This window comes from Prorops nasuta, unplaced genomic scaffold, assembly GCF_024137725.1.
Source record: "Prorops nasuta isolate Cenicafe-Biocafe unplaced genomic scaffold, Cenicafe_Pnas_1.2 PNAS00025, whole genome shotgun sequence".
Lineage (NCBI taxonomy): Eukaryota > Metazoa > Arthropoda > Insecta > Hymenoptera > Bethylidae > Prorops > Prorops nasuta.
Window position 1 is genome coordinate 263,336 of NW_027116822.1, and position 13,623 is coordinate 276,958.

Below are 13,623 nucleotides of genomic sequence, written 5' to 3' on the forward strand. Positions count from 1 at the left end.
GTTATTATTATTATTATCGTGGATGGAGAGACAGTGTTAAAGGGAGAGTTTGAAAGAGGGGAGGGAGGGGAGGGGGGGGGGGGGTGGAGGGAGAAAGAGTCCAGAATCAAAGAAAAAGCATTTCGAATGCAGAAAGGATTAATGTATAGCAATTTAGCTCTCGCGATCCTCGCAAAATGAACTTCGCCCACTATTTATTAGTACTTAGTTGCAGTCAAGCTCTTCCGCCTGGACCTCCGTCTCTCGAGATATCGATCGGGGGTATCGCGATTGGACAACCTCGCTAACTCCTCTGGATCCCCATCCAATCGAAGCGATGCGTGGGAGACCGAGTAATTACACACAATGGTGGTGCCAAAACTGGCACTTATTATTTTACAGCTGAAAACGTGTGAAGAAGTACACGTATACGCGCAATACAAATGCAAATCTTTGTGGAATACGTGGTCGTATTTTGTTGAAAAATTGCTATTATGACGTCATTGTTTATAGAGTGGATAGATCCTAGGAATAATAAAGTGAAAAAACCAAAATTCTGATGAGAAAGATTTTTTTTTGTTAAATTATAATTATTTTAAAAACGTTATCAGAATTTTATTTTTTATATTGAACTTTGATAAATAATATTTTAGCTTCTTTTGAATTTTCATTATTTTCACTATTTTTCAAAGACTGTGGTATAGAAATATTTTTTAATAGTTTCTTTTTCCTGAGTATTTTAGGGGAGCTTCGAAATTTGTGTGAGCGTAACGGGAGTCATTTGGCCGTTCAAAGAAACTCCCGAGGCAGTTTTCAGATAAGCTTCAATTTATGTGGCAGCAAGGTGGTCAAATTTTGTTCACGCCTCTAGAAGAGCGTATCGGTTTACTGCACAGTCCTTGAGGGGAAACACCCAACCATTTGCTTGGTGTTTCTGTTGATAAATTAGAGCATTGAGAGTTGGTATAATCTAGGGTAAAGTTGGATTTTTTTTTAACCTTGAAAGAATCTTTTAGAATTTTCAATGCTGCATTTATATAATGCATAATAATGCAATAGAATTATTCTTCGTGTGGTCGTATGTTAAAATGATTTGACCAAAGAAAGAAATATTCTTTTAGGTTATTTCATCAACTATCTTTTCTATCAATGAATTGTTTCTGATCCTGAGGAACGAAGCTTTGGAAAAAATTAATAAAAATATAAATTAACTTTCATGTTTTGTTTATTTTTTTTTTTGCCAAATGTTCATGCATATGACATAATTGCAGTTGGGTTTTACCTATGGCACTTGGTTTTATATTTGACCCCAGAATCCTCTCTCATTGTTTCCTTGACCTTTTCTTACTACTTCCTCTCGATCCATATGGTTTTCCGGAGCCAGGTCGCCCACGTTTGAAAATTGAACATTTTTCTTTTGGATTCATGACTGTCATTCCTCTTGTACAATTGAATATTTCCCCAAAATCCTTGGTATTTGCAATAGCTCCTATAATTCTAACTTCGTCAGTCGCGTGCTCATCCGTAAGGTAGTCTTTTAACAATTGTTGTTCGTCTGAATTAGAACAGTGGATCTAGAAGAGTGAGAAAAATGTATATTCTCGATTAAAAATTTAATCATTAATTCTCACTGTCATAATTATGCAGATTTGTATCGTGAAAATTTTTTGTCAATTAGGTAATTACTTACACTAGCGTAGTACATGAAGAAAAGTTGGTCTGCAGTGAATTTTTCTAAACTCTTCAGACGTATGTCCTTACCACCTCTCAGCTTTTGCTCCACTTTGAAAGCATTGTAAGCTGCTTGCAAGCCAATCAAGTCCGCGATATTTTCCGAAGCAGTGAGTTCTCCATCGGTCTGTGGAGTTCAAATTAGTACGGTGGATGCTCCTCTCTCGTTAATATAAGACGATTGCTTACCTTAATTTCTCGACCATTTTTGGTCAATTGTCGAATCACGTACTTGCCGAATTGTTTTTTGAAACATTTAACTCTTTCGATATAGATATCGTCAATTACTTTGGACCACCATCTCTTAACCTCCTTTCCCCTGTGATCGTATTTACGACCTTCAGCGAGAACAAGATTCATTTTATTAAATTGTTGAATTTTTGCTGTTTTTAGTGAAATTTTTAAGATTATTTGTAACAATTTTAACTCACCTTCGACGTCGAAAGCATGAGAGGCTTCGTGTCCTATTGTAGTACCAATTCCAGCCCAATTTAATACACTAGGAAAGGAAAATATTGTCTTAAAAATCTAAATATTTTCATAAATAAATACAATTTTTTATAATTATTATTAAATATATAAATTATTACTTACTATGGAAAATCAACATCGAAAACTGGTGATTGAAGACTAGCAGCTGGCATAGCTGTAAAATAATGATATTAATTATTGTCCCAACAGTCATCAGATATTAAACAAAATAAATTATTATTTTTACTAATAGTATTAGTCGCAGGCTGATAGAAATCATTGTCGTAGGTTGGCTCCACAGTCCATCTGAAAAATGGTGACCACTCAAATATTGCTGAGTCAGGAATTTCAGGTTTGGACGATTTAAAAATAATGTGATTTTGTGCGATGAACTCACTCAAGTCTGTTGGAACGTTGTCTAAGACGTTCCATTTCTTTCCTCGCTCTGAATTTCAAAAGGTTGAGGGCGGAATGCATATAGCTTGAGCCAATCACGAACTAAAATTATTCGAGTAATTAAAAATTAATTTTTTTTAGCAAAAGCAATAACTGAAAAAATTATATTACACTCTCGTAATAAGAGTTCAGAGCGTCGGGTGTGTATTGACCCTCAGGATAGCCTATGAGTGGTACCATAACTTCCAGCTTTCTTACAGATTTTTCTTTAGAATCTTCATCCATCCACTTTGTTTTAAGAATAGAATGTTTTATTGCTTCGGTGACAGAATGGAAAATCTTTTCTATCTGTACGGAATATAATCTATTAATTTTTCTTAAAAGTTGAATATGATTCCTAAATTACTTACTGCCTTTTTGGCTGTTGGGGGATACAGTTTTTCAATCAAAACGTGACTAGCAACTTTTTGTAATTTTGCTTGCTCGAAGCACCTTGCCTCCCTACATGTTAAACAATTAAACTATAAACAGAGTCTATTTTTTTGTATTTTTAAAAATGCTTTATCACCTGGGGTTATCTTGGAACTTATCTGGATAATATTCAGACATACTCTTTTTGTCAATTTCAATTAATGTGGAATCAGAGTAAAATTTCATGGAATATATAAAGCACCAATATATGTAGTTCACTGAAATAAATATTTAAAATAAATTTTAGTTGATGTTTTAGTAATAAACACGCGATCATATCCTACCTATTGTAACAGTATCTGTTCTTTGTAGAAGTTTAGGTAATTTTTCAAAAAATTTACAATCCGTAATAGCAATTTCCTCCGTAGGTTCAATTTTAATTCCTGCTTGATTGAAGTAAAGGTTAAATACGTTTAGCCAATCGATCTGAAAATAAAAATGACGTCTTGATTAACATTTATTAAGAAAATTTTAATTCAATCTATCGCTTCAGAAGCTATTTAGTATTACGTTAGCCTTTGGATTTTTTCCTCCATGTACATCGTACTGTTTTTGAAATCCTTTGACTGACATTTGACAGCTGGATTCCTCATCATTTTCAAGTTCTTCTTCTGGTGTAATTATCTAAAGAAACAAAAAAATAATCCGTTCAAAGCAATTGATATATTTCATTTCTCTCGAAGAAAAGAATTTTTTAGAATTTATTAAACAAACTAACTTCAGCCAAGGCCATCTCAAACTTCAGCATATCCTTTATATCTTTTTTCATTTGTGCATCAGTACTAGGATTTTTCAATGTTTGTTTCATATACCTGCCAACATCCATTACATATTTCTTGTAATCAGATTTTAGATTAGGATTCTTCTTTAAAAAAATTGGTTTAGGCGAAGAAAGCTATGAAAGAAATTGTGTTAATCAATACATAGACACGAGATGAACACACATGCATTATTTTAATCATACATACGCACATACTTCTATTATTCGTTTTTCTGCTAAATCATCGGGAATCAAAACTCCTACTGTGAACAACGATGAGGGTTCCAACAGTTCTTTAATTGCCTTTGCATGAGGCTCCTGCCAAGTGCTTGGCTCTTTGATTGCAGATTCTTGATAAAGCAAAGGCCATTGTCCTACTTTTTCCAAGAGATTTACGAGTGGCTTAATCCCTTGTTTATCAATGGTTTCTACCAGGATTAAAAATTAATTTAAATTTAGATATATGTATTATATAAAATAAAGCTAAAGATTAATGTCTTAGCACCCCTCTTACCCTTTTGCATACACTGACTATGTAATTTTTCTGCTTTGTCAAAAGCTCCTACCGAGTGTTTGGATTTGTCTTTCAAGAAATCTAAGAAAATATATTTATTCGTTGTTAATTTTTTACGACAATCACACGTTATAATAATCTTAAAATTGTTTTTACCTTTAAATGTATTGTAAATAGACGTTAACAATTGTTTTGAAGTACTGATATGGTGATCCCCTGGTGGAATAGGATTATTTTTTATCCATCCTCCACACATGTATAGGTAGAAATTTTCACAAGGGTCGACTTTGGGGTCCATTGATGCTGTTAGAGCTTTTGCTGCAAAATTAATTGAGTTATACGAATATCAACCAGTCAAATTATTTTATTGCAATTGTTTTTTATATCTATTTACCAATTTTTATGCATTTCTCATCGGTGCAAAGGTCAATGAACTTCAATTGAGTTTTTTTGTCATGATGAAAGGCCTTGTCTTCTGGATTCATTGCATCATTTACTACGAGTCTGATAAATTGAGAGAAGATATTAATACGATAAATTATTTTTTCAATGAGATCAATTTTAAGAGAGCTCGAGATATTTATTTATAAATTGACAAACTTACGTCACTATTATTAGTAAAATTATCTTACGCATATTTAATGAATCGTGTATTTTTTGAAATATTTTAATATATCAACTTACAAGTCCCGCGTTTCAACAATGTTTTTATACAAAACTATCAGTTTTATATGTCACGACTTATTACGATAACACAGTACTTACACCATATTTTACCTATTCCAATAAAATCTCTTACGTATAAAGAAAACAATTATGATTATTTTAATACTGATAATTTATATATGTTTATGTATTATAAGTCTTTCCTTAGTGTAAACTTAAAAATTAATTTATCTTTCTTTAACTATAAAAATTACTTATTATTTAAATATATATAGTACACAGACAAATATTTATTTATCTGTGTTCGTATACAAGCATTGTTTCTATTTTTACCTATAATAAATTTTATCGTACTCAATATGTCAACAATATTTGTTCCTTCACAGAGATAATCGTTCGAATAAATTATTTATGAAAGACTGTGTGCTATCCTGGGCATTATTATTATTATTACGATAGGATGTGGGTGGACGGGGTTAAAGAGTGGAATCGGGGTTAAAGCGTCGAGGATTTGTGAGAAAACGAGAAGAAAGAGTCGAGGATCAAAGAGAGAGCATTCTGGATACAGCAAGGATTAATGTATGCCAATTTTGTGCACGACCCTCGCAAAAAGGAACCTCGCCCACCACCACCAGTCCCCACAGGTTATAGCACTTCCGCATGGACTTCCATCTCTCGTGATATCGATCGAGGGGATCGCGATCGGAGAACCTCTAACCCTTCTGCTTCCCCATCCAATGAGAGGAGCGCGTGGGCGACCCAGTAATTACAGACTGGACATTTCTTGAGAACAATAAAGTCTAAGCGAATTTCTCATTTCGAATGGAAATTTTTGTCTCTTTGATGATAATCACTTTAATGAAATTAAGATTTTATTTTGTATAAATTTCGATAAATTATTTTTCTTTTCCTATATTTTCAATTTTTTATCGAATTCTCGGAGAATTGTTATTTTATTGAAAAGGGTAACATTATCCTTTTTTTACGGTAATTTTTTTGTAAGAGTTTTTAAGGGGCGAAGCAAAGTTTTAGAGAATTTTAGTGAGAGATAAAGTTTAATTTATGTTTTAGGAAACTGTTCAAATTTTCTTCACGCCTGGACACACTGTATCAGTTTTTTACACAGATTTCGAGGAAATTCTTAACCATTCGCTCGGTGACTTCTCGTCGATAAATTAGGGCGTGGTGTGGGCAATCTGGTGCAAAGCTCGAATTTCTTTTAAAACCTTCCAGATTTCTTCTTGAAATACTAATTAACACACTGGTGTAATGGACGAAAATTCAATATTATTATTATTATTATTTGTCCATATTCCTATAAATTGGCAAAAGTATATATAACAGATTTACGAATACTCGATTGAAAAATTCTATCCAATATCCATTCTCTTATCAGACTCTTTATAAATCAGTGGAACGAAAGTCTCGAGATAGCTGTGAAAATGGAACGTTGGGAAAGCTTTGTACAAATGCAATTTATTTTTTCTTTTCTTGTCTGCATTGTCTGCAGCTATTATCACGTGCGCGACAGAATTGCTGTAGGTTGCTACCTGCGACACTTGGTTTCTGTTGTACCACCCACTCCCCTCTCATTTTTTCCTCGTCCATATTTTTTACTCGTTCCTTTCCCCACGAGCAATCCTTAAGTCGATTCACGAACACTCAACAGCATACTCTCTGCCTACGCAGGGGCACTTTTATGAAATCCAACCACACGACCGATTTCGGCTCCTGCGAATCTCCAAATTCAAGGATAATTGCGAGGATAAATTATTTCTATCATATATTGTTATTATTATTAGCAGAGGCAGTGGGTGTCGAAGGTCAACCAGACGAAATGGGCCGAATGAAAGATTTCACAAAAATAACAGCAAATTGCCACTTTGCAATTCTTCAGCAAGACTCATGAACAGCTGCAGGAAATTATCGTAGGCTTGGTACCATCCAGCTGAATTATCATACCAAAATGGAACCTGCAATAAATTGGCTTGATTTTGTCATTGGAGAGTTAATAAATATTTATTAGCATCTTCTGTACAAAATTTCCGGATCATTAGGGGAAAAACACTATTTTATGATGGAGCATTTTTCTTTTGGATTCATTGTGGATTTTCGTGGACACTTGAAAACTTCGGCAAACTCCTCGCTATTCTGAAGCGTTCCTATGACTCTAGCTTCGTTACTGGCGTGCTCATCCGAATGAAGATTTTTCTCCATCGTTTCTTCATCTTCGTTTATACATTCGGTCTAGAGAGTTAGAGAAATAATACGTATCGTTGATTAAAAATTTAACAATGATTCTACTGCAAATATTTTGCAATTGTAAAAATAATTGTAAAATGCTTTAATTGGTTAAATTTTACTTACACTAGCGTAATACATAAAGAACAGTTTGTCCGAATTGAAGTCTGTAAATCCATCCAGTCTTACGTCTATACCACCATTTTTCTTTTGCTCCTCTTTGTAACCTCTGTACGATGTATGCACACCAAAGTTATCAGCAATATTTTCCGAAGCTGTGCGTTTTCCATTCGTCTAGAATTTAAATCAGTATGACATAGCTTCTCCTTAACATAATGATTCGTATTTTAAGTTACTTTACCCGAGCTTTACGGACCAATGTTGCCAGTTCTCGAACTGGAATCTTATCATACTGCGTGATAAAACATTCAACCAATGCCTTGAAATTTTTAACAGTTTCACTGGACCAATAATCCTTAACCTCTTTTCCATTGTGATCGTAATGTCGACCTTTGGCAGGAAGAAGATTTTGAAAATTAATTCGACGAATTTATTTTTATGCTGCTGGAGTAGATCAATTCTTCAGAAATATACTTGTTCAATTTTAACTTACTCTCACGATCAAAAGCATGAGAGATTTCATGTCCTATTGTAGTACCAAGTCCAGCATAATTTAGTACACTAGGAAATTAAAAGATTGTTTTAGAAATTTAAATATTTTTTTAAATATGGTTTTTTATAATTATTCTCAAATACATATTCACAGTATTACTTACAATGGTAGATCAGCATCGAAAAATGGTGGTTGAAGAGTAACAACTGGCAGTGCTGTAAAATAATGATGTTAATTATCGTACCCTAACGTTTACTAGGTAATTAATAAAACAGATTATGTATTTACTGATAGTATTAGCCGCAGGTTGATAGAAATCATTGTCGTACGTTGGTTCCACACTCCATCTGAAAAATGGTGACCACTCGAATATTGCTAATCCAGGAATCTTTCATTCAGAGGATTTAAAACTAATGTCACATGCGTGTGTGATATATATACTCACTCGGATCTAGTTGGACGTTTCCTTAAGTTTTCCATGCTTTTCTTCCTTTCGAATTTTAAAAAATTGAAGGCAGAGTGCATATAACCTTTACCAAGTGTGAACTAAAATTAATTTTACCAGTTACATTTTAACTTATTGGGCCAAAATAATATTACAAAAATTATTACAGTCTTGTAGTACGAATTAACAGCTTCAGCTGTGTATTCACGTTCAGGATAGCCTATAAGGTCTAACATTTTGTCCAATTTTAGGAGAGATTTTTGTTTAGCTTCTTTGTCCATCCACTTTACTTTGCCAACAACTTTCTTTGTTTCTTCCTTGATATTGTTCACTAGTTTTGATACCTGTATGAAATTTCTTCTGTAATATCTTCTAAAAACTGAGTATAATTCCTGAAGGACTTACCTCTCTGTGAGTTTCTTGAGAATATCGCTTCTGAATGAACAGATAACTGGTTACTCTTTTTAAATTCGCGTGATCCAGGCACTTGTTTAATCTGTGTTAAAAATGTAAAGACGATTAACAGAGTGAACTAAATTTTTGTATTTTTAATGATAGTTACCTATTCAACATACTAGACGTATCTGGATAATGATTCTTCATATGATCTTTGTCAATACCAATTAAAGTAGAGTCAGCATAAAATTTCATGGAGTATATAAATCGCCAAAATATGTAATTCACTGAAATAAATATTTGAAAGAAATGTTAGGTAATATTCTTGTAAGAATAAGCACGCGAATATATCCTACCTATTGTGACAGGTTTGGTCTTCTGTAGAACCCCAGGTAATTTTTTAAAAAATTTAGTATCGTCGATATATATCTCCTCTTTGGGTGAAATTTGTATTCCTGCTTGACTAAAGTGAAGGTTCAATATGTTTGCCCAGTCAATCTAAAAAATGAAATTTACATCTTAATTAAAATGAATTGCAAAAATTTTACTTCAATCTTGAACTATGAGATCTATTAAAAATTACTTTTGCATTTGCATCTTTTCCTCCATTTTTATCATAGTCCTTTTGAAAGTTTTGTATTTTATCCTGATCGACCGAGTCCTCGTCTTCTTCCTTGTCTTCTTCGGATGAAATAATCTGAAAAACGATATTTCTATCACAGCAATTTTTATTTTCAATTTCAATGAAGAAATAACTTTTTTATACTAACTTTGACTAAAGCTATTTCAAATTTCAACATATCATCAATATCTTTTTCCATGTGTTTGTCACTGTTAGCAGATCCACCCACACTATTTCTCAAGTAATTAGCAACTTTCATTATAAATTTTTTATAATCAGATTGCAGATGATGGTCATCCTTTAACAATATTGGTTTGGGTGCAGATATCTATGAAAAAATTATTTTAATTAATATATAGGTACAGTGACCACATTTTATTTTAAGTATACGTGACACACCTACTTCTATCATTCGTGAATTATCTAAATTATCAGGTGTCAAAACTCCTACGTTGAACAATGATGAGTATTCCAATAGTTCATTAATTGCCTTAGCAAAAGTTTCTTGCCAAGTACTTGGTATAGTGATTGCAGATTCTTTATAAAGTAAAGGCCATTTTCCTACTTTATCCATAAGCTCCATGAGGGGCTTAACTCCCTGTTTATCAATGGTTTCTAGGAATATCGAATATAGACTTAAAGATAAATAAGTTTATGCAAAAAAAAAAAAAAAAAAAATATAATAATTCGTATAAGTAAGTCTAAAACCTTACCAGAGTCCATGCACTGACTAAAATATTTCTCTGCTATATCAAAAGCCCCATTTGCATTTCTAGATTTATTTTTCACGAAATCTAAGAAAATTTATTTATTATATTCTATTCTTAATAAAAAGTAACGAATAGAGTAAAATATTCTTTTCTAAGCCATGCAGATCCGATTAATTTTCTTTCTGTAAATTATGTGATAATCATCAAGATGGATCAATAAGACTTTTTACCTGATAATGCGTATTTCACTGATGCCAGTAAATCTTGCGAAGTAGTGACAGTGTGATATCCGGGTGCAATAGGGTGCTTTTTTTTCCATCCTCCACACATGTACTGGTAGAAATTTTCACAAGGTTGTGCTTTACGGTCCATTGATTCTGTCAGAGCTTTGCCTGCAAAATTCATTGAGTTATACGAATATCAACTAGTCAAATCATTTTATTGCAATTGTTTTTTATTTTTATTTACCAATTTGTTTGCACTTCGGAGTCCTGCAAACCTCATAGGTCTTCACTACGCCTGGTTTTTCATGATGAAAGGCCTTGTCTTCCGGATTAACTGCATCGTTTACTGCAAGTCTAAGGGTTGAACAAAATATTGATATAAATAAATATTTTTGCACCGAAATAATTTTCAAGAGCCCAAGAAATTTATTTATCAATTAAAAAACTTACGTCACTATTAGCAATAAAATTACTTCACGCATTTTTAGTTAACAGTCTATTATTTATAATTTAGAAAAATACTTTACTGCGTTAACTTGCAAATTCACCACGACATTGTATTTATACAAAACTGATAATCTCCCATGCCACGATTTATTTTGATAACAGAATGTTTATAGTATTTTTTTACCTTCGTCAATAAGTATTTACGTACATAGAAAAACGAGAAAATTTATCATTATTCTTGTACTGATAATTTATATATGCTTGCGTAATAAGTTTTTTATTGCTTTATTCTTTATTCGTTCCTACACTAGAAAATTATTAATAAAAAAGATTGCACTATGCTTGCTATTGTCATTATAATAACCAGTGCATGAAGGAACATTTCGAATAATCATTGCACTTTAAATACACTCTTAAAATTTATTTACCATTTTTCTGACGTACAACCTTCAAATTTTAAATTTTATCTTGTTATATTTATATTCCTGGTTGAGCTTTGCGATCGCGTGAAAATTTTTCACGCCTCGAGTATCGGCTTTACGGAGGAGATTTGCATGCTCGCCTCTTGAGCAATTTGGTTTTACTTCTTGGTCAATAAATTAGAGTGCGGATTGACTGAATAATCTGGCGCGGAGTTCACGCACGAAACTCTTTTGACAAGCGCAGCCATGTTAGGCAAGATTGCGGTTGGTAATTGCAATTTATAACTGCGTCTTTCATCAGTGAAAATCCACTCACGAAGATCAAAGCCGGCTCGAGACTATTCCACCCCTTTTCTCTTATAGGATCTTTAATAAAATTAAATCGCACCCAGAAAATCTCTCGTGAATGGCCACTTTTCTCGTCGATAATCTTGTTATTCTACTGTGGGAATAATTGTAAATGAAAAAGTCATTGGAAACTCTAGGAAATTAAATAAACAGAGCTTGATAAATATTGCTGATTATTCGATCATTATAAATATTATTTATAAACGTAATGCATATACTGGTTTATCGTTTATAAATCAGAATTTTATTTGTTCTTTACACGCACTATTTCAAACGAATGCTTAAACACGTTAAATTTAATTATAGAAAGTGCCAGCTCGAGTCATCTAACTTGATTTGGAGAAATGAAAAAATGATTGATAAAAATTATCTACCTAGTTTGAGAGAAATAGAAGGAAAGTTATCTTAACCAGGAGGAAATCTGCATTATTTCCTTTCAAAGATATCTCGTTTGCTCGACTGTTTTTAATACCGGAACACTTCTTCGTAACTACACATTCGCTCTATTCATAAAGTGGAAAATCACTTGGAGCCAATTCACCAATTTAGATTCTACTTTAATCAGCCTGCGTTGCTAAATATTATTATCTGATATTAAAATACAGATAGAATTCTACCTCGTCCTTGCTCTTGGTCGGGAATTTATAACAAATAATGTTAAATGTCTTTAATCACCTTTTTTTCTTTGTTATTTTATTGAGCTGTCAAGCACGTTCGTATAGATAATTATCAGTTATTTTAGTGTCACTAAAAAAAAAAAACAAATGGAATCTTCTAAAATTTGTATATTTACATAACGCAAAATGTGCAATATTTTATTTCAAATTATGACTTTTTTATAATTATATAAGTATAAATTCAAGTAAAAACTTCAATTTTTTTCCATTTGGTTTTCACATGTGTGGTATCTTCCAGGTTCTCCGGTCCTCCTATCCCGAGGGATTAGCCGGTGTATTGTTACTGCCGTGGTTCAGCAGCATCGACAAGAATTTTTTGTCGTGCTGCTGCTCTTGCTTACTGGGATGAATTCCATTGCCCATAAGCATTAGCTACCCCTGCCAGTTGCCGCAGTGCCAGCTGATTGCACCGGTCGACCGCGCATTACGCACGCTTTGTAAACCGAGCTGTTGAAAAATTATCCATGCTACCCCGCCCCCCTTCCCCCTCCATCACCTCATCCACTCAACACTATTATACAGCTCGCACGCAAATCATTTTTGCTCGACATTGAATACTCGAAATTCTTTATATCCTTTTAATACCCCTGATAATTTTTACGTCAAGATTTTTTGAAATTCCTCATGGATTACTATATTTATTTATTTGTCTTCCTTTCAATATTAATCGACTAATCTTTACTTTAATTCTGTCAGACCTTCACACCCTGTTACGAGGGATGTAACGGAAAATGAAAATTTCAAAGGTTGCTGGAGGAAAACTCTGTCGCAATTTTCCCAAGAATTTGACATTTTTCATTTCTATGACATTTTCCAACAGCTGCGTGAAAACTCCCATAATCCTTAATCACTTCTGTGAAATTAGTCTCGAGTAATTAGTTTCCTACCAATATTACAACATCGCGAGTACAAAATATAAATTCGAGAGTAAAACCAAAAAAAAAAAAAAATGACAAAAGAATTTAGCAAGGAATTTATATCGCAAAGACGATGGACGTTAAATTTCATGCCATGTATTTCGAACGTGTATTTTGGTGTTCGGTTGTTCCGGGGAGTCAGGCTAAATGTTCGTGTCGTGTTTCGATTGGATCTTCGTCGTGTCATCGGCGAGGGAGCGATTCATCTGCTTTTCCCTTCGAGTTCGATCAGCCATTAATCTGAGCACGTGTCACGATATTTACGAAGCTCCTCTTTTCCCCGGACGCCTCGTCAATTAGCCTCTCAACGTTCCGCGGTATAAAAGTTTTGTTCACCTACCCCCACTCCATTCCTCAAAAATATTCCATTTCCAACATTAAAATCCATCTACAATTTAATTCAACAAAATCTTGACATTAGAAAACAAAAAATGATTCATCGATCCTTCATCTCACTCTCTCCAGAAAAATACAAATATTTCTTTGCAAATAATGCTAATTTAAAAGATAGTAGCTTATTTGCATCATTATATGGGCTTATAAATATTTGGCATGCCTCTCCCTCTTGAATTC

At 33.2% G+C, this 13,623-nt stretch overlaps 3 protein-coding genes across 6 annotated transcripts in view; 1 reads left to right on the forward strand and 2 right to left on the reverse strand.

Moving 5' to 3' along the window:
* Window positions 1-13,623, forward strand: part of LOC136782295 (uncharacterized) — a 68,493-nt gene that overhangs the window by 3,147 nt on the left and 51,723 nt on the right. The gene's annotated exons all lie outside the window — the stretch shown is intronic.
* Window positions 550-4,985, reverse strand: LOC136782099 (endothelin-converting enzyme 1-like). Of its 4 annotated transcripts, none has more exons than XM_066741271.1 (19): window positions 4,927-4,985; window positions 4,717-4,826; window positions 4,479-4,640; window positions 4,323-4,403; window positions 4,025-4,236; window positions 3,767-3,943; window positions 3,559-3,672; window positions 3,333-3,474; window positions 3,146-3,266; window positions 2,988-3,078; window positions 2,749-2,925; window positions 2,579-2,679; window positions 2,429-2,487; window positions 2,305-2,356; window positions 2,142-2,209; window positions 1,900-2,048; window positions 1,670-1,837; window positions 1,262-1,553; window positions 550-913 (listed from the first exon to the last, which is right to left on the reverse strand). In XM_066741271.1, the coding sequence occupies exons 1-18, from the start codon at window positions 4,956-4,958 to the stop codon at window positions 1,302-1,304; spliced, it is 2,268 nt and encodes a 755-aa protein (XP_066597368.1). In that variant the 5' UTR covers window positions 4,959-4,985; the 3' UTR covers window positions 550-913; window positions 1,262-1,301. The 4 variants fall into 4 exon arrangements, with proteins under 4 accessions (XP_066597368.1, XP_066597367.1, XP_066597369.1 ...); XM_066741270.1 differs by lacking the exon at window positions 550-913 and adding an exon at window positions 933-1,158; XM_066741272.1 differs by lacking the exon at window positions 550-913 and having other exon boundaries at window positions 1,187-1,553; window positions 2,991-3,078.
* On the reverse strand, window positions 6,800-10,820 carry LOC136782108 (endothelin-converting enzyme 1-like). The gene is made up of 18 exons (XM_066741289.1): window positions 10,690-10,820; window positions 10,484-10,593; window positions 10,246-10,407; window positions 10,019-10,099; window positions 9,709-9,920; window positions 9,454-9,633; window positions 9,267-9,380; window positions 9,040-9,181; window positions 8,850-8,970; window positions 8,693-8,783; window positions 8,455-8,631; window positions 8,288-8,388; window positions 8,131-8,189; window positions 8,006-8,057; window positions 7,843-7,910; window positions 7,591-7,739; window positions 7,356-7,523; window positions 6,800-7,235 (listed from the first exon to the last, which is right to left on the reverse strand). Exons 1-18 carry the CDS (start codon window positions 10,719-10,721, stop codon window positions 7,056-7,058), a joined length of 2,199 nt encoding a protein of 732 aa, XP_066597386.1. The 5' UTR covers window positions 10,722-10,820; the 3' UTR covers window positions 6,800-7,055.